The sequence below is a fragment of the Palaemon carinicauda genome, chromosome 10 (assembly GCF_036898095.1).
Source record: "Palaemon carinicauda isolate YSFRI2023 chromosome 10, ASM3689809v2, whole genome shotgun sequence".
NCBI classification, from domain to species: Eukaryota; Metazoa; Arthropoda; class Malacostraca; order Decapoda; family Palaemonidae; genus Palaemon; species Palaemon carinicauda.
In genome coordinates this window covers 65,710,862-65,733,361 of record NC_090734.1, presented here as the reverse complement: position 1 = coordinate 65,733,361, position 22,500 = coordinate 65,710,862, and the positions used below count along the sequence as shown (strand labels likewise).

General features: G+C 40.2%; 1 protein-coding gene across 2 annotated transcripts in view; it reads left to right on the top strand.

Moving 5' to 3' along the window:
* Positions 1-22,500, top strand: part of LOC137648622 (uncharacterized) — a 448,032-nt gene that overhangs the window by 104,429 nt on the left and 321,103 nt on the right. For both annotated transcript variants that reach the window (XM_068381561.1, XM_068381562.1), the window contains exon 5: positions 20,643-20,759. In XM_068381561.1, coding sequence (XP_068237662.1) covers positions 20,643-20,759 — 117 coding nt within the window. The remainder of the gene's footprint in view (positions 1-20,642; positions 20,760-22,500) is intronic.

Genomic DNA, 22,500 nt, shown 5'->3' with positions numbered 1-22,500 from the left:
TAATAATAATAATAATAATAATACTAATGACGGCTGATGATGGTGATGATGACACACACCCAGACACACACACAGACATATACATATATATATATATATATATATATATATATATATATATATATATATATATATATATATATATATATGTATATATATGTATATATATATATATATATATATATATATATATATATATATATATATATATATATATATAACGGATTTTGAGCGAAGCGAAAAATCTATTTTTGGGTGAGATGGCCATGTCGTCCTGATGGAAGTTCCTATAGGGTAGCTTCCTAGGGTATATTACAACTACGGCGATATTCCCAGATAATTTACCTTAAGGTACCAGAATTCTAACTCCTGGAGCGAGTATCCCTCGTGAAAGGGATATCGCGACATATCAGAGGACGTATTCTTGACACGCCACATGGCAATCTGTATCCTGGAGAGAGATTTCGTCTCGTAGGAGGCGATTGGCAAGATACGAATTCGGGAAAGAAAATGGGGAGCCGCTCCCAAGGCTTCCCTATCCTCCGATTCGTATGCGTGCCTGGCGCCAATCCTGGCGCCATCTGTATTCCTTGTAGCGTACACGAGGTGCTACAGATACTGTATGTAGGGAGGGGTCCTACAGCCCTTTCTTAGAAAGGCAAGGGCGGGTCCATCAGGACGACATGGCCATCTCACCCAAAAATAGATTTTTCGCTTCGCTCAAAATCCGTTTTTTGGGCTTAAGCCATGTCGTCCTGATGGAAGTGTACCAGAGCATTACTGTATCTGTGGATTCTCAGAACGTGCCGTACTCCCCGGAGGTAATTTTTCTCCGGTCGACTAGACCTAGAGACCTAAGATGTTACCGTTATACATCTTTTCAACTAACTATAAACGATGTCAGAGCTTCCTGCCCCCTACAGGGAAGAGTCCTACTAGACTCTGGAAAAGTCTCGAAGAGTACATATACCTATGTATGAATACCAGGCAAGCTAATATAGTGGTCTCGCCCTATATTAAGTAAAGCATAGTTTGTAAAGAATCACTGCGTCAATATATATTGACCAGTAATCCGCACAATACTTGTAATGGACAAAGGTTTATATCCGCATAGGAAGAAACTAATAAAACTGCCCTCGTCCCTTTATGGGACGGAGTCCTCCCATTAGGGGACTACATAAACCCATGCAACATAGCTTGCATAACGGAACAATTCTATTAGAATTATTCCAGATAAGATACATAGAATAAATGCTCAATTATACCAATAAATTGACACAGGTGAAAGAGACGCAAGGTTCTCAAGAACAAGTTTATTGACAGACAATAAATAGACAGGTTAACAACAATTATATATATATATATATATATATATATATATATATATATATATATATATATATATATATATATATATATATATATATATATATATATATATATATATATATATATATATATATATTTATATATATATATATATATATATATATATATATATATATATATATATATATATATATATATATATATATATATATATATAAGAGGATAACCCAAAACTTTAAGCATAAGTATGATAGTAAACAGAACTTGTTTATCTGAAAGAAAAAACATTAAACGCCACTTTTTTAAGATACCGAGGTATCAAGTCATAAAAGTCTGTATTACAAATCACTCACATTAGCGTTAGAATCGCTCGGCACACATGTCCGTACTTATGCTAGGTTCACCTTTGAAAAAGGAACAGTCTATGTGGGCACTCGGTGCCCTCATTTAGTTTGTAGTACAGTATGTACCTACACACTCACCCTGGACTTAATCGTCCCAATTAAGACCACTGTTCCTCGCAGAGTTAAACAGTAGTGTTAACTACACGACCCACTGCTACCACAGATCTCTTTAGTTCCTCTACTTGCTTGGCATAGTGGCGAAAGAACACTCTGGAAGACTTCCAGCCCGTGTATGAACGGAGATGTTCAAAATCCATACAATTAAAGAAATTTAGGGATGAGGCAACTTTCCCCGGATCGTGACCTGCGGGTGTACTGTCAGGATCCGCTCTGCGAATAAAATATGTGATTTTCGCTCTGAGTTGATTCAGAGATAAATTTGAGCCTGATTTTTCTCCCCTGAATAGTTGACCACTCTTGAAGTCTGAAGTTCTACGAAGATAGACCTTTAGGCATTCTACTAGACATAGAGATGCATCTTCTTTCAGAGGGCAGATTCTCCAGGGACCCCACCTGTTGGTGGGTAACTCATTCTTGGCGAGAAACGTAGGATCCGGAAACAGGTTCAGATCCCCCCCATCCAGGAACTGAACACAACCTGCCTCTCTCGAGAGGGCTACGATCTCACTAACCCTGGCCCCGGACGCGAGTGCAAATAGGAAAATAACTTTTTGCGTCAAATCCTTTAACGCACATTCTTCATTGCTCAACAGGGAGGCGAAATGAAGAACTTTGTCTAAAGACCATGAGATGGGCTTTGGAGGTGCTGAAGGTCTGAGCCTAGCACAGGCTTTCGAAACTTTATTAAAGATCTCGTTACCTAGGTCGATCTGGAAGGCAAATAAAATGGGTCTCATCAAAGCAGATTTACACACTGAAATCGTGTTAGCTGCCAACCCTTGGCCATGGAGGTGGATGAAGAAAGATAAGCAGAAGTCTGTTGAGATCTCCTGCGGATTCTTTGCCTTTACAAAGGCCACCCATTTTCTCCAAGATGACTCATATTGCCTTCTAGTAAATTTGCACTTATATTCCACTAGGAAGTCTATGCTGGCTTTCGAAATCCCGAAATGCTTTCTCACCTCAAGGGCGAGAAAATCATGAGCTGCAGGGTCCGGGTTTTCTATAATGAAGCGCAGACAGTCGACTTCTGGACTCGCTGGGTCAGAACTGGATGTGGTAGCGGCACAAACTTCAGCTGTAGTTCCAACGCCAAGGGGAACCCCATGCTGTTCGACCACTTGTGGGCCACTATTGCCGCTACCCCTTTGAAGGATCTCAGTTTGTTGAGGACCCTCAACAGAAGGTTGTGAGGGGGGAACAGATAAATCCTGGACCATCTGTTCCAGTCGAGGGACATCGCGTCCACTGCTTCCGCTAAGGGGTCCTCGAACGGGGACACGTACAGGGGCAACTTCTTGTTGTCTTTCATCGCAAAGAGGTCTATCTGCAGTTCTGGGACTTGATTCAGAATTAAGGAGAATGATCCTGCGTCTAAGGACCATTCCGACTCTATCGGTGTGAACCTGGATAGAGCGTCCGCTGTCACATTGCGGACTCCTTGAAGGTGAACTGCCGACAGGTACCACTTCTTCTTTTCCGCCAATCGGAAAATGGCTAACATCACCTGGTTGAGAGGTGGTGACCTCGACCCTTGTCGATTCAAGCATCTCACAACCACCTCGCTGTCCATCACCAATCTTATGTGGATCGAGTGACGCGGGGAGTCTTTCTTTAAGGTAAGGAGCACTGCCATAGCTTCTAGAAAGTTTATATGAAAGGTCCTGAATAGCTTGGACCAAGTCCCCTGGACTTTTTTCCGATGAGAGTGACCTCCCCATCCCTCCTTTGAGGCGTCTGAGTGAATCGTCATCGACGGGGGAGGTGGCTGAAGAAGAACCGACTTCTTTAGATGTCTGGCTTGGGACCAAGGCCTGAGAAGAGTACGTAGCCGAGGCGGCACTGGTCTTCTCAGATCTCTTCGCGCGTTTGATGCATACCTTCTCCAAACTCCGGTTGCATCCTTTAGCTGTGCTCTTAGCACTGGGTCTGTCACTGAAGCAAACTGGAGAGAGCCTAGTACGCTCTCCTGTTCGCGTCTTGATATCCTTTCGGAATCTAGAAGTCTCTTGACAGAGCCCGCTATCTCCTTCCTTTTCTTCGTCGGGATGGAGAAACTGTGTGACAAAAGGTCCCAGTGGATTCCCAGCCACTGGAACTTTTGGGATGGAGAAAGTCGAGACTTTTTTCTGTTGATCTTGAAGCCTAGGTACTCTAGGAACTGGATCACCTGACTGGAAGCTTGCAAGCATTCGGTCTCGGATGCTGCCCACACCTGCCAGTCGTCCAGGTAGGCTACTACCTGAATTCCCTTTAGGCGTAATTGTTTGAGAGCTGCGCTCGCAAGCTTCGTGAAAATCCTTGGGGCTATGTTTAGCCCGAATGGCATGGCTCTGAAGGCATATAGTCTCCGTTGTAGCCTGAACCCTAGGTAGTGGGAGAGTCGACGGCTGATTGGAATGTGCCAATAGGCGTCTGACAAGTCTATAGAGACTGAGTATGCCCTCTTGGGCAGTAAGGTCCTTATGTGTTGCAGTGTTAGCATTTTGAATTTGCAATTCACTATGAACTTGTTGAGTGGCGACAAGTCCAGAATGACTCTGAGCTTTTCCGAGTCTTTCTTGGGAACACAAAACAGCCTCCCTTGGAATTTGATGGACTTCACCTTTCGGATCACCTTTTTCTCCAACAGTTCTTGAACGTACTCCTCCAGAACGGGGGTGGAGTGCTGTACCAGCTCCAGCCCAGTCCATTCTTGAGTAGGCTTTGGGCCCAGGGATCGAAGGTCCAACGATCCCAAAATTTCATCAGTCTCCCTCCTACCGGTATCGTTTCACTTGGACTGCCGTCCTGAGGTCTTGCCTCCCTGACCACGACCACCTCTGAATCCCCTTCCCCTTGAGGGGCGCCTAGACGAGCCTCTGGCTGCTCCTCTAGGCTTTGCTCGAAAGGAAGAAGACTGTCCTTCGAACGTTGGGGTGAATGCGGTGGACTGACCTGGCACAGCCTGGGGTACCCACTGAAAAGTGGTCGGGGTTTGTGCCACCATTTGGGGCACTGGAGGCAATGGCAATTGCAGTTGCTGTTGCTGTCTAGAGGGCTTGGCTGGCCGAGACGGTAGCCTAGTCCTCATATTCTTCCTCTTTGGTTGAGGACCCTCATCCGGGGAAGACTTTCTTTTGATAGTCAGGCCCCACTTCTGGAGAAGGTTTCTATTCTCCACGGCGGCCTTATCAACAACTTCTTTGACCACATCGGTAGGGAAAAGGTCTTCTCCCCAAATGTTGGAGGAGATTAACTTCCTTGGCTCGTGCCTCACCGTAGCCCTGGAAAACACGAACTCCCTACAAGCTCTCCTTGCCTTGACGAAGCCATAAAGGTTCTTCGTCACTGTGGCTAGGTGAGTCTTAGCCACCACCATGAACATTTCATGGACCTTGGGGTCACTTGCCATCGTCTCAAGAGTAGTCTGATGAGACATTGAGGCAGCCAGTCTTTCTTTTGTCTCGAACTCTCTTCGTAAAAGAAAGTCGGACAGCTTGGGGAGGTCCTCGCCGAATTGCCGTCCGGCAATATCAGCCTCCAACTTTCCCACTGAGAACGTCAGATGGACATCCTTCCAATCTTTGTAGTCCATGGGCAGGGCCAGCGACAAGGGTTTACACTCCTCCAGGGAGGGGCAAGGCTTGCCTGCCTCGACTGCCTTTAGGACAGCCGCAAACCCTTTCTGTAAAAAGGGGAAGGCTCTAGCAGGAGAGGACACAAAGGAAGGGAGCTTCTTGCTCAATGCAGCTACCTTCGAGTTGGAGAAGCCCTTCTCCTTCATCGAGGATGAAAGTAGGGCTTGAGCCTTAGCGTGGTCCATGATTATGACCTCCTTCGGCTCTGTCTCCTCCCTTGAAGCTGGTTCTCTTCTCAGCCGGACATAGCAGTCCGGATATGATGCCTTGCTGGGCCAGAATTCCACCTCCTCTAGGGGAACTGAACCCAGCTTATCCGAGATGACGATCTTTCCAGTCATCATCGGCATGTGCTCAGCATACCTCCAGGGGTTAGCATCTGAGCATAAGGGAAGGGCTTTCACATTGAGCCTTTTCCGGGGCCCATGTGATTCTGCCAGGGACTGCATCCGCAGTTCCATAGCAGCCGCCTTCTCCTGATTCTCCTTCTGCATTTGTTGAATCATTCCAACAATCGAAGAGAGGGCCTGTCCTAGTTCTACTGGGAGACTGGCCGATGTTGAGGGAATAGGTTCCGGAATCTGAACCGGAGTAGCCGACACCTCGTCGACCTCATCCTCTACGACGTCCGGTGCTTGAAATTCATCCTGGCCTTCTGCCAGGAGGTCTTCTTCCAAACGCTCGTCCACGTCAGACATCCTGTCATCTAACTGGATGTCTTGCATCGCGAACGCGACTTCAGCGTCCACCTGGACCTGATCTTGGGGGATCTCCTCTTGAGGTTGGGGGATCACTGCATCAGCTGATGCCTTGGGAAAAAGATACGCTCTCATCTTCTCACTTGGAAGATAAGGGCCAGAGGTGTCCTTTTTGAAGCCCCTTACCCAGGTACGAAGCTTCTCCCTTGCTATATCCCTTGATTCCGCCGTCCTAGGGGAATCATAAGCCTCAGTAATCAGGTTAGTGCATACAGTACATACCTGAGGGTCCCAATACTGGAGATCATCCTTGGAGACAGCGCATGCTGCGTGTCTCCTACAAAACCCATGTCCGCAGAGGTACTTGCTACGGACGTTGCAGAAAACATTTCCGCACTTCGGAGGGTCCTCCTGTAAAGAGAAGAAATTTCCATGAGTATCAAGTGAACTATGTATCACTGGATATGCATAGTATAGCATAACAATTCATAAAGGAAAGACACACACTTGTGTTTCCCTCACAACCCATTGTTGCAGCCTTCCAGATAATAAAATCAAATGGTTAACTTCTTCTAGAGTAACCAATGCAAGGTTTCCAGAGGAAACAGGTGAAGCTCACACCTAAGCAATGATTTTAAAATCCTGGATAATAGACAGGATAGAACTCACTTTCCTATCTGTAGGGCAACAGCAAAGGGATGTGCAAGAAAACACAAAAGTGTTAGAACACACAGTGCTGTACCAAAACCCTTACCATAGTTTTCTTCTTACTGTATATGTTATACTGAAGAATACTAGTACAGTATAGGGGGATACGTGCCGGCCGGCACACACCATAACTAGCTTTAAAGTATACTACTTAACAGCTATAAGGCGGCAGCACTCTGGTTCAAATGCATGTGCCGGCCGGCAGCAACTGCTGGCCAGCAACAGCCAATGTCGGCCGGCAACTACACAAGGTAGTACCGAGCTGCCGGCCACACTCTTGGTGACCGGCAGATAAGGGCTGATATAAGCCGGCCGGCAAAGGTACAAGACCGATGCCAGCCGGCAGCAAAAGAACCAGAGGACTACAGCTGCCCGGCTGCCGGCCTCATAGGCCGGCACCCGGGTCGGGTACAGCACTAGGAAGAAAAATAGAATGGATGCCGGGATAAGAGTGTACACTACCTCCAAGCCCGGCAATCCGAAAGAGTGCATATAAGGAAGGGGAGAATCTAATTCAGACTTCCTGACCAATGCCGTCTGGCTCTACAGGCAGGCATGGATGAGGGACCAAGGGAGGTCCGGGCAGCACTCGAAAATATATGACCCTTGCCGGCCGGCAGCTCTGCCGGCCGGTAAGGGGCTGAGTCAATTCCACATCCTGACCTATACTAGGTCCAGATGTAGAACGACGTACAGTACTGTATTGGCTAGGCCATTACGGAGATAGAGGGGGAAGGGACAAGAGGGTCCTACCAACCTTGCTTTAGTGACGGATCACCCGCAGCCAAGAAACTTATCTTAGCCTAAGGGAGATCTAAGGGGGAAGGCCAGCAATACTTGCCAGCTCTCAGAGCACCAAAGCAAGGAAGGTGTTGCTACTCCCAGGGAAAGAAACTTATCCTCCCCCGAGAACAGCAACAAGGACTAGTCTGGTAGGTCACAAAAGAAGGAATCATATCCACAGAAACCTTCGGTAGTGACCTAAGGAGGCTAAGCCCCCTTTTGTCTGTGTCAGGCCAGCGAGGGAGACTCTACCCCAAGCCAGACAAACACAGACTCAGACTAAAAAACTCTGTTGTTCTGTCCCTCTTTGAACCATACTACTGGAACAGGAAGGTACAGTAACACCCCAGTATAGTTTTATCGAAAATAAATTCGGAAAAAACCACTTAGGGATAAGCCCAAGGCTTAAACAGAGGGAAAGGGATTGCATACCTTCTCCGAAGAAAAGAAAGCAACCGGGGAGTATGATAAAGTATACTAAGGCTCCAGAAGCAACTTAGCCTAGGCACCAAGAGAATCGATTACCTAAATCACCGAAACTCACTCGTATACTATCTTGGAAATATTCCACACAGTCTTAAATGTATAAAACATAGCCTAAAGCTTCAATAAAATTTTATTACACTCGGAAAAACCAAAATCATGCATGAAGTACTAGGACCAAACGACTAGGCTACATGGCCTAGCGTAGGCCAGAATGGCGAATACTTCGCCAAAATAATACTAAGCACGAAGGAAATCCTATGTAATGCTAAATAGCTAAAATTTATTAAAGCAAAACAACCGGGAATGTCGCTCTGACTAACTAAACTTATACCTAGCGAGCGACAGCGTCCAGGACGCCTCCGGTAGGCTATGGCTCTTGTATCAAAGATTAATCCTATTAATCACTCAAAAATTTACCAAGAGCCTACATTTATACATAAAAGACATTATACTCAACTTATCAGAGGCCAACGAAGACGGAGAAGCCATGATAAATAGAATAAATCCAAGATTTGCGAGAAAACACAGGAAAAAACACCGAGTTGTTAAGCTACGCAAAAAGGAATACAGATGGCGCCAGGATTGGCGCCAGGCACGCATACGAATCGGAGGATAGGGAAGCCTTGGGAGCGGCTCCCCTTTTTCTTTCCCGAATTCGTATCTTGCCAATCGCCTCCTACGAGACGAAATCTCTATCCAGGATGCAGATTGCCATGTGGCGTGTCAAGAATACGTCCTCTGATATGTCGCGATATCCCTTTCACGAGGGATACTCGCTCCAGGAGTTAGAATTCTGGTACCTTAAGGTAAATTCTCTGGGAATATCGCCGTAGTTGTAATATACCCTAGGAAGCTACCCTATAGGAACTTCCATCAGGACGACATGGCTTGAGCCCAAAAATATATATATATATATATATATATATATATATATATATATATATATGTATATGATTACTTTTGCACATTTGAACGTGTTTTTTATATTTCAAATAAGCCATGTATATTAACACGTTAAGTCTGGATTCTCTTAACAACCTCGGGATCAGAGCCCCAGACCAAATCACTCAAAGACTTTATTTGAAATATGAAAAACACATTTAAATGTGTAAAATCTACAATTAATGGAATGCTAAGTCACAAACCTACCAATTAGCTACGATGGTGAAGATGGGTTGATTTCAATTCTAAGTATAGAAAACCTGAATTTGACAGGTATATGTACAGAAGAATTGTTATTGACTTTTATCCTTCTTCGTGGGTGAGTGGTATGGTCGGTGTCACACAAGTATCCTGGACCAGGGTTCAAAGCCCGGCATGGCTTATTTGAAATATGAAAAACACGTTTAAATGTGCAAAATTTATCATTAATCGAATACCAAGTCACAATCCTTCCAATTAGCTACAATGATGAAGATGGGTTGATTTCAATTCTAAGTACAAAAAACCTGAATTCGACAGGTATATGTACAGAAGAATTGTCATGGACTTTTACATTTCTTTGTGGCTGAGTGGTTTGGTCAATGTCATACAAGTATCTTGGACCAGGGTTCGAAGCCCGGCCAGACAGATACTACAGTCTTTGAGTGATTTGGCCTGGGGCTCTGATCCCGAGGTTGTTAAGAGAATCCAGACTTTAATCTGTTAATATATATGGCTTATTTGAAATATGAAAAACACGTTTAAATGTGCAAAATTTATCCTTAATTGAATGCCAAGTCACAAACCTACCAATTAGCTATGATGGTGAAGATGGGTTGATTTCAATTCTAAGTACAAAAACCAGAATTCGACACTTATATGTAGAGAAGAATTTTCATGGAATTTTATCTTTCTTCGTGGTTGAGTGGTATGGTCAATGTTACACAAGTATCCCGGACCAGGGTTCGAAGCCCGGCCGAACAGATACTATAGTCTTTGAGTGATTTGGCCTGGGGCTCTGATCCCGAGGTTGTTAAGAGAATTCAGACTATAATGTGTTAATATATATGGCTTATTTTATATATATATATATATATATATATATATATATATATATATATATATATATATATATATATATATATATATATATATTAAAATACACTACTTTCCGTGTATGTATGATAAATAAAATAACCAACAATTTATGAAAAAAAAGGGAAATTATTGAGCGTTTGAAGGGACCATGTAAAAATGGAAAACCCGTTACAAACTTAACAAAAATTATCAGCATTCATGGTGTTTTGTTTTACATCGTTTAACACTTCCTTAACACTCGTTATATTGTTTTTGATAATATTATTTAAAAAACAAAACTAATTCAAAATCACTTTGATAAATATTAAAGTTCTTAGAATTTTGCAATGTTTGAAAATTCATGTATATATGAATCTGAATGAGTTTTTTTTTTTTTTCCTGTAAACCTTAAATTTAGGACAGCCAACTTCCGGACAGATTACAGAAGTGTACATAAGAGAGTGGTAGATTTCGAAAGAAGAAAAAGAGAACATAGAGATTCCATTATAAAGAGGAAATGAAAACAGCGCTGTTTTTAAACATGACACTGGTAAATCAATCAATAGATTTTAATCATATGAACAAATTTATATCAATGTCTGATATACATAGACGAAACATGTTGAAGCTCTTTTAATTCAAATTTAATTCAGGACTAGGGCCTCTAACATGTCCTGCCACTCGCGGCGTTTAGGTCTTTCTGTGTCAGTCCACGTCTTCAAACTTTCTTAGTTCGTCAATCCATTCTCTTCTCTTCCTTTCTCTGCTTCTTTTATAATATCTAAAGACCCATTTTGTCATTCTTAATGACCATCTATTCTTAGTATATGTCCTATGTCAATTTATTTTTCTTATATGTTGTTAGAATATCCTCTACTTTAGCTTGCTCTCGTATCCATGTTGCTCTTTTTCTGTCTCTTAGTGTTATTCGCATCATTATTCTTTCGACAGGTCCTTGAGTTGCAACCAGCTTATGTTCTAAGAATCTAAGGCTTTAGTAAGGCTCTAAGTTTTTTATACATATGGTAATATTGTTAGGACCATCTCATTGAATATTTTTCTTTTTGGAGAAAGTGGGATTTTAATTTTAATAATCTCATATTGTTTACCAAATGCTCATTCCAAGCTTATCCTTCTTTTGATTTCGGACTTGTGTTCTGGGGAAACACTTCCTGTCTGTCTAAGTACGAATATTCATTAGCAATCTCCAAAGGCTCGTCCATAACCTCTATCGGTTGTCTCTGCTTTTTCATTGAACATTATCTTAGTTTTTCTCAGATTCTTACATTTCTGCTCCCTCTATTCAAATCTTCTATGATCTTTTGTAATTCTTCATATGATTCACTAAATACTACTACGCTGTTAAGGCAATCCCCATTAATATTAATTCCTACATTTTCATAAACTCAGTTCTTAAAATCTTCTAGACAAGCTGTGAATAATTTAGGAAAAATGGGGTCTCCCTGTCTAACTCCTTCCTCCATGGGGATAGTTTCACTATCTTCTTATAGTTTTAGGATTGCTGTACTTCCTGTATAGATATCTTGAAGTGTTCTAGCATAAGATTCTTCTATTCATTGTTTTCCAATGGCTTCCATTAGTGCTGATGTTTTAACAGAATCAAAAGCTTTCTCATAGTCTATAAATGCCATACATAGTGGTTTGTCAAACTCTGTTGATTTTTCCATTCTCTGGTTAATTACACGGATATGGTCAGTTGTTGAATACCCACTTTTTAAGCCTGCCTGCTCTCTTGGTTGCTTAATGCCTAGCTGTCTTTCTATTTGCCCTAATATGATCTTAGGAAATATTTTATATATTACGGAGAGTAAACTTATTGGGCGGTAGTTTTTGTGAATTAGTATAATGACGAAGCTTTTGCGAAGTCGTAGGTATAGAGCATTCTTGCAGAGATTTGGTGAAGAGATCAGCCAGTTTTACTTGTATGAAATCTTCTCCATCTATTATTAAATCATTTGCTAGGCCATCTTCCCCAGCTGCTATGCCTCATAATGCTTTTTTTACTTCTCCACATTGTTACTTTTGGTACCGGCTCAGGTATTTCATTATTTCTATTGTTGAAGTTATTTTTTGTATCACTATTGTATAGCATTGTATAGAAATCCTCCGCAAATTTCATCACTTCATCTCTAGTGTGGATAATATTTCCATTGTCTTCCTTTAAATCAAACATCAAGTCTTCTTTTCATCAATTTGATGTTTCTTCCTTTCTTAAGTGTTTCTTCTATTGTGGTTTGATTGCGTTTACAATTATCTTGGTTTTTTATTTTGTTTATTCTTTTGGATAGTTCAGAAAACTCCGTTTCATCTCTCATGGATTTTATCCCCACTTCAAATCTCTTCTTTATTAGTTTATTTTTTTCCTTTTTTTCTTTATTTTTAGCTTTCCTGATAGTTTTCCTTGATGTTGTTTAGTACCTCTTTACCTATCTCTCGTGCTGATTCTAATACAAATTTTCTTAAATTACTGTCCGTTTCTTCTCTACTTGCTTCCATGTCATCATGTAGATGGGAGTACCTATTTTGTATTGCTAAACTAAGCTCATCAGATTTTTCTCTCAGTACAGGAGCGTTTATTTTCTTTCTTAAAAATTATTTTTAATATTTGTTTTCTTATATATAAATGAATTTTCCTTCTCACCATTCTATGGTCGCTTGACTTTAACTTGTTCAACACTATTACAGCTTTAACTAAATTTACTTTTTCACTGAGAATAAAATCTATTTCATTTTTCGATTCTTCACGTGGGCTTCTCCATGTCCATTTTCTATGTTCTGTTTTATAAAAGGTGTTCATGATTTTGAAATTGTTTCTTTTAGCAAGTTCTACAAGTATATATATATATATATATATATATATATATATATATATATATATATATATATGTATATATATATATATATATATATATATATATATATATATATATATATATATATATATATATATACATATATATATATATATATATATATATATATATATATATATATATATATATATATATATATATATATATATATATATAACAGGATTACTCTACCAACAAAAAAAAATATAATAACTATAACCTTGCTTTGAATGAAATTGCTTACTTGTGAAACTGTGAAAAATTAATCAGTATTTGAAGGGACAATATTCAGTGGACTGGCAAAATTCACTCAGCATATATCTCCTTTAATAACGTTTTTAACAAAGTTTTGTTAACCTCCGTAAATTGTTTAATGTGAATATCCAAGACAATCGGCAAAGTTTTACGTTTACATAATTTTAACGCAGGCATGTAGGCCTATCAATATTCTGATATAAGTTATCATATACCATAAAATTTGAGATTTACAAAGTACTTACCTTATCTGACATAAATCGGCTCTACTCAGTACGTGAATGAATCGCCCCTTGTCCAAATAAATCTAGAGATGCTTCAGCTGGAGAGTTATTGGTTCCCTTGACTGGCCATATTGTACTACATTGGATCCCTCTCTAAATACGGTTAATTTCTCCTTTGATTACCCGAATATTCTGTCCTACTCTGTACGCATTCTCCTTGTTCCTTATAAACCTAACAATATCAAGATAACAGAAAAAAAAAATCTTTAGTCAAAGGGTAAACTACTGCACAACAATTGCTGAGTGGCTAATTTTTACTTAAATAAAAGAGACTCTTTAGCTATGGTATGCAGGCGTTCTAACAGAACGACACTCCAAAAGCTAAACATTGTTTGATAGAGTTGGGTAGAGCCATAGCCTCTGTACCATGGTCTTTCAGTGTCTTGGATTAGAGTTTTTAGTATTGGGTAGTGCCATAGCTTGTGTACTATGGATTAGATTTTTCTCGTTTATTATATCCTTTCCTCACTGGACTATTTCTCATCTTTGAACCTTTTGGTTTATATCATCCTGCTTTTTCAACTTCAGTTGGATTTTCGCTAATAATAATAATAATAATAATAATAATAATAATAATAATAATAATAATAATAATAATAATAATGACATCGCCACGATCGATGAATGTTTCTGATATAACTACAGATTGTCATAGTTTTATCTTCATTTACCTTCCACATTAGTTCCCTCCCTCTCTCTCTCTCTCTCTCTCTCTCTCTCTCTCTCTCTCTCTCTCTCTCTCTGTATATATATATATATATATATATATATATATATATATATATATATATATATATATATATATATATATATATATATATATACACATACATATAAAGTAAGCATTTATATATACAGTATAAATATATATATATATATATATATATATATATATATATATATATATATATATATATATATATGTATATATATATATATATATATATATATATATATATATATATATATATATATATATATATATACATATACATATATATATATATATATATATATATATATATATATATATATATATATATATATATATATATATATATATATATATATATATATATATATATATATATATATATTCATATATATATATTCATATATATATATATATATATATATATATATATATATATATATATATATATATGCATATATATATATATTTATATATATATATATATATATATATATATATATATAGAGAGAGAGAGAGAGAGAGAGAGAGAGAGAGAGAGAGAGAGAGAGAGAGAGAGAGAGAGAGAGAGAGAGAGAGAGATGAAGATATAATTATGTGTACTGTATATATTATTATTATTATTATTATTATTATTATTATTATTACTAGCTAAGCTACAACCATAGTTGGAAAAACAAGATACTATAAACCCAGGGAAAATAGCCCAGTGAGGAAAGGAAATAAGGAAATAAATAAACGATATAAGAAAAATTTAACAATTAGAATAAAATATTTCAAAAACACTAACAAAATTAAAACAGATATTTCATATATAAACTATAAAAAGACTTATGCCTGCCTGTTCAACATAAAAACTTTTGCTGCAAATTTGAACTTTTGAGGTTCTACTGATGCAACTATTTGATTAGGAAGATCATTCTATAACTAATTTAGGTCACAGCTGGAATAAAACTTCTAGAGTACTGTGTAGTATTGAGCCTCAATTGTCTGACTTTTGAAATTAACTGCATGTCTAGTATTAGGAACAGTATGGAATTGTCCGGGAAGATCTGAAAGTAAAGGATGGTCAGAACTATAAAAAAACTTTAATGGACTAATTGAACGATGGTGCCAGAGATTAATATTGTGATGGGCCAAGAGTAGGTTGTGACTCAAAAGGCTAGATGAAAGCAACTGAGTAACTTTATTACAGAACATCGAGTTTATAAACACACCAAGTCCCGGTAAGGTCATTAAATACAACATGCGATTTCTTGTCCAACTGGCAACCGGTTCTGTTAATAGTTAACAATGAAATAGGCAGACATGTTATTACAAGTTGCTGCCAGTGCAAGGGGAGAGTAAAGATACAAAGGATAATAGTTACAAAAAGGAGAAATGTCGTTACTATGTACGCTTGTGTGACACACGGGTGGTACAAGGCTCCCCCCCTAAAAATGACATACTGTACATTTTAAATAGGGCACCCTGATCTAGAGAGGTGAACTGTAGGCGGGCCATCTGGCAGGAGATAAGCAGGTTTTAGACGATCAATGGAGACCCAGTCTTCTTTACCACCAATGTTTAGTAGCAATGCTTTTGGATTGCGTCAGATCATAAGGAAAGGGCCTGTGTAAGGGGGAAGACATGCGTAGGAAGATGTGCGTTGCAGAGTGCAAGTCTGTCGGTATGTGATGCTTCACTGGGGGCTTGTAAGTCTGGCGGCAAGGAGTAAATTTTCCAACGGCGTGATGTATGCACTGGAGATTGTCGGAGGAGGTTGCAGAAGGAAAAAATTCGGCAGGGACGACCATCAGGTTGCCATACACCATTTTAGCTGCCGAGATGTCCAGGGCATCTTTAGGAGTGGTCCTTAGTCCCAGGAGGACCCAGGGAATCTGAGTAAACTAGTTGGAGTCCTTGCAGCGGGACATCAAAGCTGCTTTAAGGGTGCGATGAAAACGTTCAACCATTCCATTGGCAGTGGAGTTGTAGGCCGTTGTCTGATGTAGGGTGATGCCCAGGAGATTCGCTAATGATGCCTATAATGGAGAGGTGAAAATGGTACCCCTGTGAGAAGTAATATGTTCATAGATACCAAATCTTGCTATCTATCCCGAGAGTAAGGCAGATGTACATGAGGCGGACGTTGCAGTTTCCATGGGAATGGCTTTAGGCCAACAAGTGGAGCGGTCGTTGATGGTAAACAGGTAACGATGTCCTTGTGATGTGTGTAGGGGGCCTACAATGTCGACGTGAATGTGGGCGAAACGATGCTGATGTTGAGGAAAGGTGCCCATTCCTGAATCCGTGTGTCGATGTACTTTGGAAGTTTGGCAAGAAGTACACGCGCGGACCCAATCATTAGCATCCTTAGAAATGCCGTGAAAAAATAAATTTCGTCTTCAGCAGCTGTGCAGTAGAACGGTGTGATGGATGTGAAAGGCCGTGAATGAAATCAAACACCTGTCGGCGCAGGGGAGCAGGAATCCACGGTCACGGTCTACCAGTGCTAATATCACAGAAGAGGCTGGTGTTGGAGTCGTCGAGGGGACGTCTTCCCAACGGAGGGAAGTGCACGATGTCCTACATGCTTGATACTCTGGCTCCTGTCGTTGGGCATCAGCCAAGGCGTTGTAATCCAATCCCATTTGAATAGCGGCCAACGTGTTTCTTGACAGGGCATCGGCAACGGGATTCATTTTCCCAGGGACGTGTTGAAGGGTGCAATTGTATTTAGCCACGGCGGAGAGATGTTAGCATTGACGGGTGGACCAGGCGTCAGACTGTCGAGTGAAGGCCTGCAACAGAGGCATGTGGTCTGTGCAAATGACGAAAGGGGTACCTTCTAAGAAATGGTGAAAGTGACGGACAGCCAAGTACACCGCCAGCAATTCGCGATCGAAGGTAAAATAGCCCGATTTTGCCTTGGACAGTTTTTTGCTGAAGAAGGCCAATGGGCGGGGTGAGCCGTTGACCACCTGTTCAAGTACTGCACCAATAGCGACGTCACTGGCATCCGTGGAGAGAAGGAGAGGGGCATGAGGGACAAGAAAAGTGAGAGCAACAGCTGTTAATAGGGCATTCTTTGCGTTGCAGAGGGCTGCTTCTTGAAGGGGACCTCACTTCAGGTCTTTTGGCTTGCCCTTAAAGGAGGCATAGAGGGGAGTAGGAGTGGCAGCAATGACTGGCAGAAAAAATTGATATTAGGGGATCATGCCCAAGAATTCCTACAGTGGTTTGACGGTTTAGGGCGTGGGGAAGTTCTGAACGGCTGATACCTTCTCAGGGAGGGGATGTTATCCTTCAGGAGTGATGCGGTGCCCTAAAAACGACACTTCGTTGGCGCCAAAGGTACACTTGTCGTACCGGACTACAAGTCCATTTTGTTGCAGGCAGTCGAGCACAGTGAGCAGGTGACGGAGGTGTTCCTCTATTGAGGAAGAGATAACAAGTATGCCTTCCACGTAACATACACAGAAGGGGAGGTCCCATAAGATGCCATCCATGAGACGTTGAAAAGTAGCCCCAGCATTACGAAGGCCAAAACAGGAGTAATTGAAGGTTTATGTACCAAAGGGAATGGTGATGGCAGTCTTGGGGATGTCTTCTGGGTTCATAGGCACCTGATAATACCCCTTCAGAAGGTCAAGCGTGGAGAAAACCTTTGCTCTGTGCAGTTAGGAGGTCACGTCGGCAATGTTTGGGAGGGGGTAGTGATCCCGTTCTGTTTGCATGTTCAGGTGCCTGTAATCCCCACATGGACAGAAGGAGCCGTCTTTCTTCAGGACAATGTGTAAGTGTGACGACCATGGGCTGGAAGCATTTTGGCAAAGGCCCATTTCTTCCATTTCGGCAAACATCTGTTTGGCAGCTGCCAATCGATCCGGTGCCAGACGTCTGAATTTGGCGAAGACTGGGGGTCCCGTCGTCTTTATATGGTGATAAATACCATGGTTGGTAGGAGCCGTGGGCGTTTGGTGAAGTTCTGGAAGGAAAATTTCTGGGTACGACGTGAGGAGGTGGGCATAGGCATCCATGGGTGCGCTGATGTGGAGAGCAAGGTTGGGGGGGCGGGTTTAAGAGGTGTTGACAAGTACGAGTCTGCGTTGACCAATCGTCGGTGGGCAACATCGACCAGAAGATGGAAATAAGAGAAGAAATCTGCACCGAGGATTGGCAATGTGACGTCAGCAACGAGAAACTTCAAATTAAATTTGCCATTTCTAAACGATAATGTGAGGTTCTCCTAACCATAGGTGGGTATCGCAGATACGTTGGCAACTACCAGGCGGACGTTGGCAGACTAAGACAAACTACATCATGTCCTGAAGAGTTTCCTTGGCATAAAAGAACGATAAGCACCCATGTCTACCAAAAATCGCACGCCCATTCCTGCATCATGTAAAAAGAAAAGATTTGAAACACGGGAGGCCACCGCCATGAGCGATGGTCTACTTACACGTTTTTTGGCCACTGACAATCTTTGGCACATTTCTTTGTAACAGCCACGAATCTGGAGTGGAACTAGCAAAACTGCGGCCAATGGGCTGCAGTAAGTGGCTGCAGAAGTCGTTGGTTGGGGCGCGAGCGAGTGGTGGGTGATGGGTGGCTTTGTCGCCGCTCCGGCACGTCACGGGGTAGGCGTGTGTGTCCTACAGCATTCATGTCAGCTTTGGTTGACGCTGAATAGGTGTCCTCTTCGTTGAGGCGTTGATGGAGGTCTTGAAGGTCGTGAAGTGGCTGTCTATAAGGGCGTCGGCTTTGGTCATCAAGTCCTTTATGGATAAATTATCGACATCGGGTATGGCAGCACGTACAGGTTCGGATAAATGGTGTACCCAAACGGCATGAAGTAGGTTCACCTCATGAGGAGAGCCGTCTGCGGCAGGTTGCAGGCGAGCAATACTGGTCATTTTCCTGAGGGTGAGCGAAGCCCTTTGGTCCCACAACGGTTGTTGAGAGAGTTGAAAAAGCTTTGCTACACGGGCGGCTGGCGATGGCGAGTACTGCTGCAGAAGGTATGTTTTGAGGGCGTCATACGCTATTGGGGTGTCTCTTTGTTCACAAAGCCAGTCGGAGATTTCCGGGAAGGTGTCCTCGGGTATCGCCGCGAGAACATAATCCGCTTTGGTGGTTGAGCGAGTCACGCCCTTGATGCGGAACTGGACTTTTGCGCGCTGAAACCAAGCAAACGCCTCTCCAATGGCAAACGATGAAAGTTTGAATGGGGTGGCGCCAACTTCCGGGGAGTCCGCCATTGTACCAGTGAGGGGAGGAAGACAGGAGGAGTGAGTCAACTTCTGGGGTCACCAATGTGATGAGCCAAGAGTTGGTTGTGACTCAAAAGGCGAGATGAAAGCAACTGAGTAACTTTATTAGAAAACATCGAGTTTATATACATACCAAGTCCCGGTAAGAAAGTCACAAAATACAACATGCTATTTCTTGTCCAACCTGCAACCAGTTCTGTTAACAGTTAACAATGAAGTAGGCAAACATGTTATTACACGTTGCTCTCAGTGCGAGGGGAGAGCAAAGATACAAAGGGTAATATATACAAAAAGAGAAATGTCGTAATTATGTACGCTCGTATGACACACGGGTGGTACCGTAAGTTCCTGTCCAACAAATTAAGATGAGAATCAGGAGCTGAAGACCAGACAGGAGAACAATAAACGAAACAAGGTAGAATAAAAGAATTTAAACACTTCTTCAGAATAGATTGATTACCGAAAATCTTACAAGACTTTCTCAATAAGCCAATTTTTTGTGTAATTGAAAAAGACACAGACCTAATGCCTTTATCAAAAGCAAATTTGCTGTCGAGAATTACACCTAAAGTTTAAAGTCATACAAGGTTGAGGAGCCACTGTCCTTGACCTACTTACAATCATACTTTGAGTTCTATTAGGATTTATACTAAATTCAGAGCAGCATCTTCAACATTTCCATCCTAAAATACGTCTTCTTATTATTCTCTTTTAAATGAAAAGAGATTTTTAAAAATGTGCCACCCACTTATCTGGCAAACTATTTCCAGACACTGTTGTATGAAGAAAATAGGTAATCATAGCATTATTTACTAGTACTTTAATATGAAAACATTCACACGCGTTAGTATCTTTGTGTGTGCAATTTTAATTGTAAACCTAAGAATCTAAATTCGGTGTCATGTATGGTATAAAAGCAAATTTCAAGACAGGGAATTAAACGTGTAATCCGTAGAGGAAAGAATCATGATACGGTATATCTAACCAGATTCTTTACATTCATTATTATTATTATTGTTATTATTATTATTATTATTATTATTATTATTATTATTATTATTATTATTATTATTATTATTATTATTGCCTTTGTTGACTGAATTTTGTCTTTTCCCAGGCTGTTTTTATGATGGAGATTGGTATCAACATGGCTATCCAATGTACAAAAAAGACTGTTCTGCACAAGTTTGCTCTGGAGGTAGTTGGGTGAAAATTAATTTCTCCGACCCATACTGTAAGTAATTGCTCATAGAGAATAATGCACAAATGAATGCAGATGACCAGGTAGTTTATTACATTGTAAATATGGCAAAATTGCGAGGAAAACAATTGGAACAGGTTAGCTTTGAATTCCCGGTAATTTTGTCTATAAATCAATGATACCTTTTATTAATTGGAATAATACAATCTTCACAAAATTAAATATAGTCTTTATAAATTGCAATACTTCGAAAAGAATTTACATAAAATCAAAATAAATCACTTGAAATATAAGTCTGAGCAAAACTTAGATTAAGACAAAAATGTTACGATCTGAAAATTATATAATTACTTGACTTGCGTTATTAAATCTGAATAAATATTAAAATAGATTATTACACTCTGAAAATTATACAGTCACGTGTTCCACTTGAAATTAAATCTGAATACAATATACAAGTTTGACACAATGAAAATAGATAACCAGATCACAATACATGAACCTATCACCTTCCTACAGGGGCGCTTACAAAATCTCTAATAGACTTTTTATAACTACTCACTATGATTACAAAAACTCGTCACACCAAAAGTTCGTTATTGCACTGAACACTTTTAAAACAATACACAGAGCTGCATGCGAGAGTGAGAGAGAGGGGAAGATTGTTGTCTTAAGGCTGGAAGTCTCTATCTATCTACGCAACCCTGGGGGTCGTCTTTATAAGAGACTTAACTACTTACAGAAGATTCCAGGAGAGAGAGTTTCGGAAGCGTGGGGCTGGGCTAAGGCGTCAGAGTTACCAAGTATTGCTCTCTCGAACTCGTACTCACGTAACAGGGAGACGAATCCTAAGTTTTCTGGGCTATCATGCACAGCGAGGCGACTCTGTCAGCTAGCTCTGCCCACTCTTTGTCCCCGAAATAATAAAAAAGATAACATCTTATCACTAGGTTTTTTGCGAATTTTCCAGAGCACGTGTCATATTACATATTCTCTCCCAAAAATGAAGCAATGCCTCATAAAAATATAAAAGAACATTACATAAGGCCTTGTTCCTATCTTGTATGGTCACATAACACTCTCAAAAATATTACGAAAGACTTCGTAACAAAAATATGTAAAATAAAAAGTTAATTCTTAAAAATAACGTAAATTTACATATACTGACTTGAATTAAGAATACAATGAAATTAACGACGAAAGACTCATATAATTTACATAATAAACTTAAATCTACACGACAGGAACTCATCTTAATAACTGGCTAATCTCTCTTCAATGTGCAATTGAAAACAAATAAAATCATGAATAAACTACTGTATTTACTCTACACAAGACCAATTTCGTAAGAATATATATATACTATATATATATATATATATATATATATATATATATATATATATATATATATATATATATATATATATATATATATATATATATATATATATATATATATATATATATATATATATATATATATATATATATGTTTGTGTATGTTTGTGTAGTTTGATATTTAATCCTGCAATCTATGGAAAGCTACAATGATAGAATGGACCACAGTCCCGGGCATAGCGGGGTGCTAAAAATCTCTCGGTTTTATAAATGCTCCAGAAAAAATGAGAACTGGTAATTGGAATGTTCGAACCATGAATCAGATTACAGTTACAGCAAGCGGAGAAGAATTTATGAAATATAGTTTGGATATCTTGGCTGTAACTGAAACACGTTGTAAAGGGAATGGTGAAGAAATCTTAGACCAATGTAA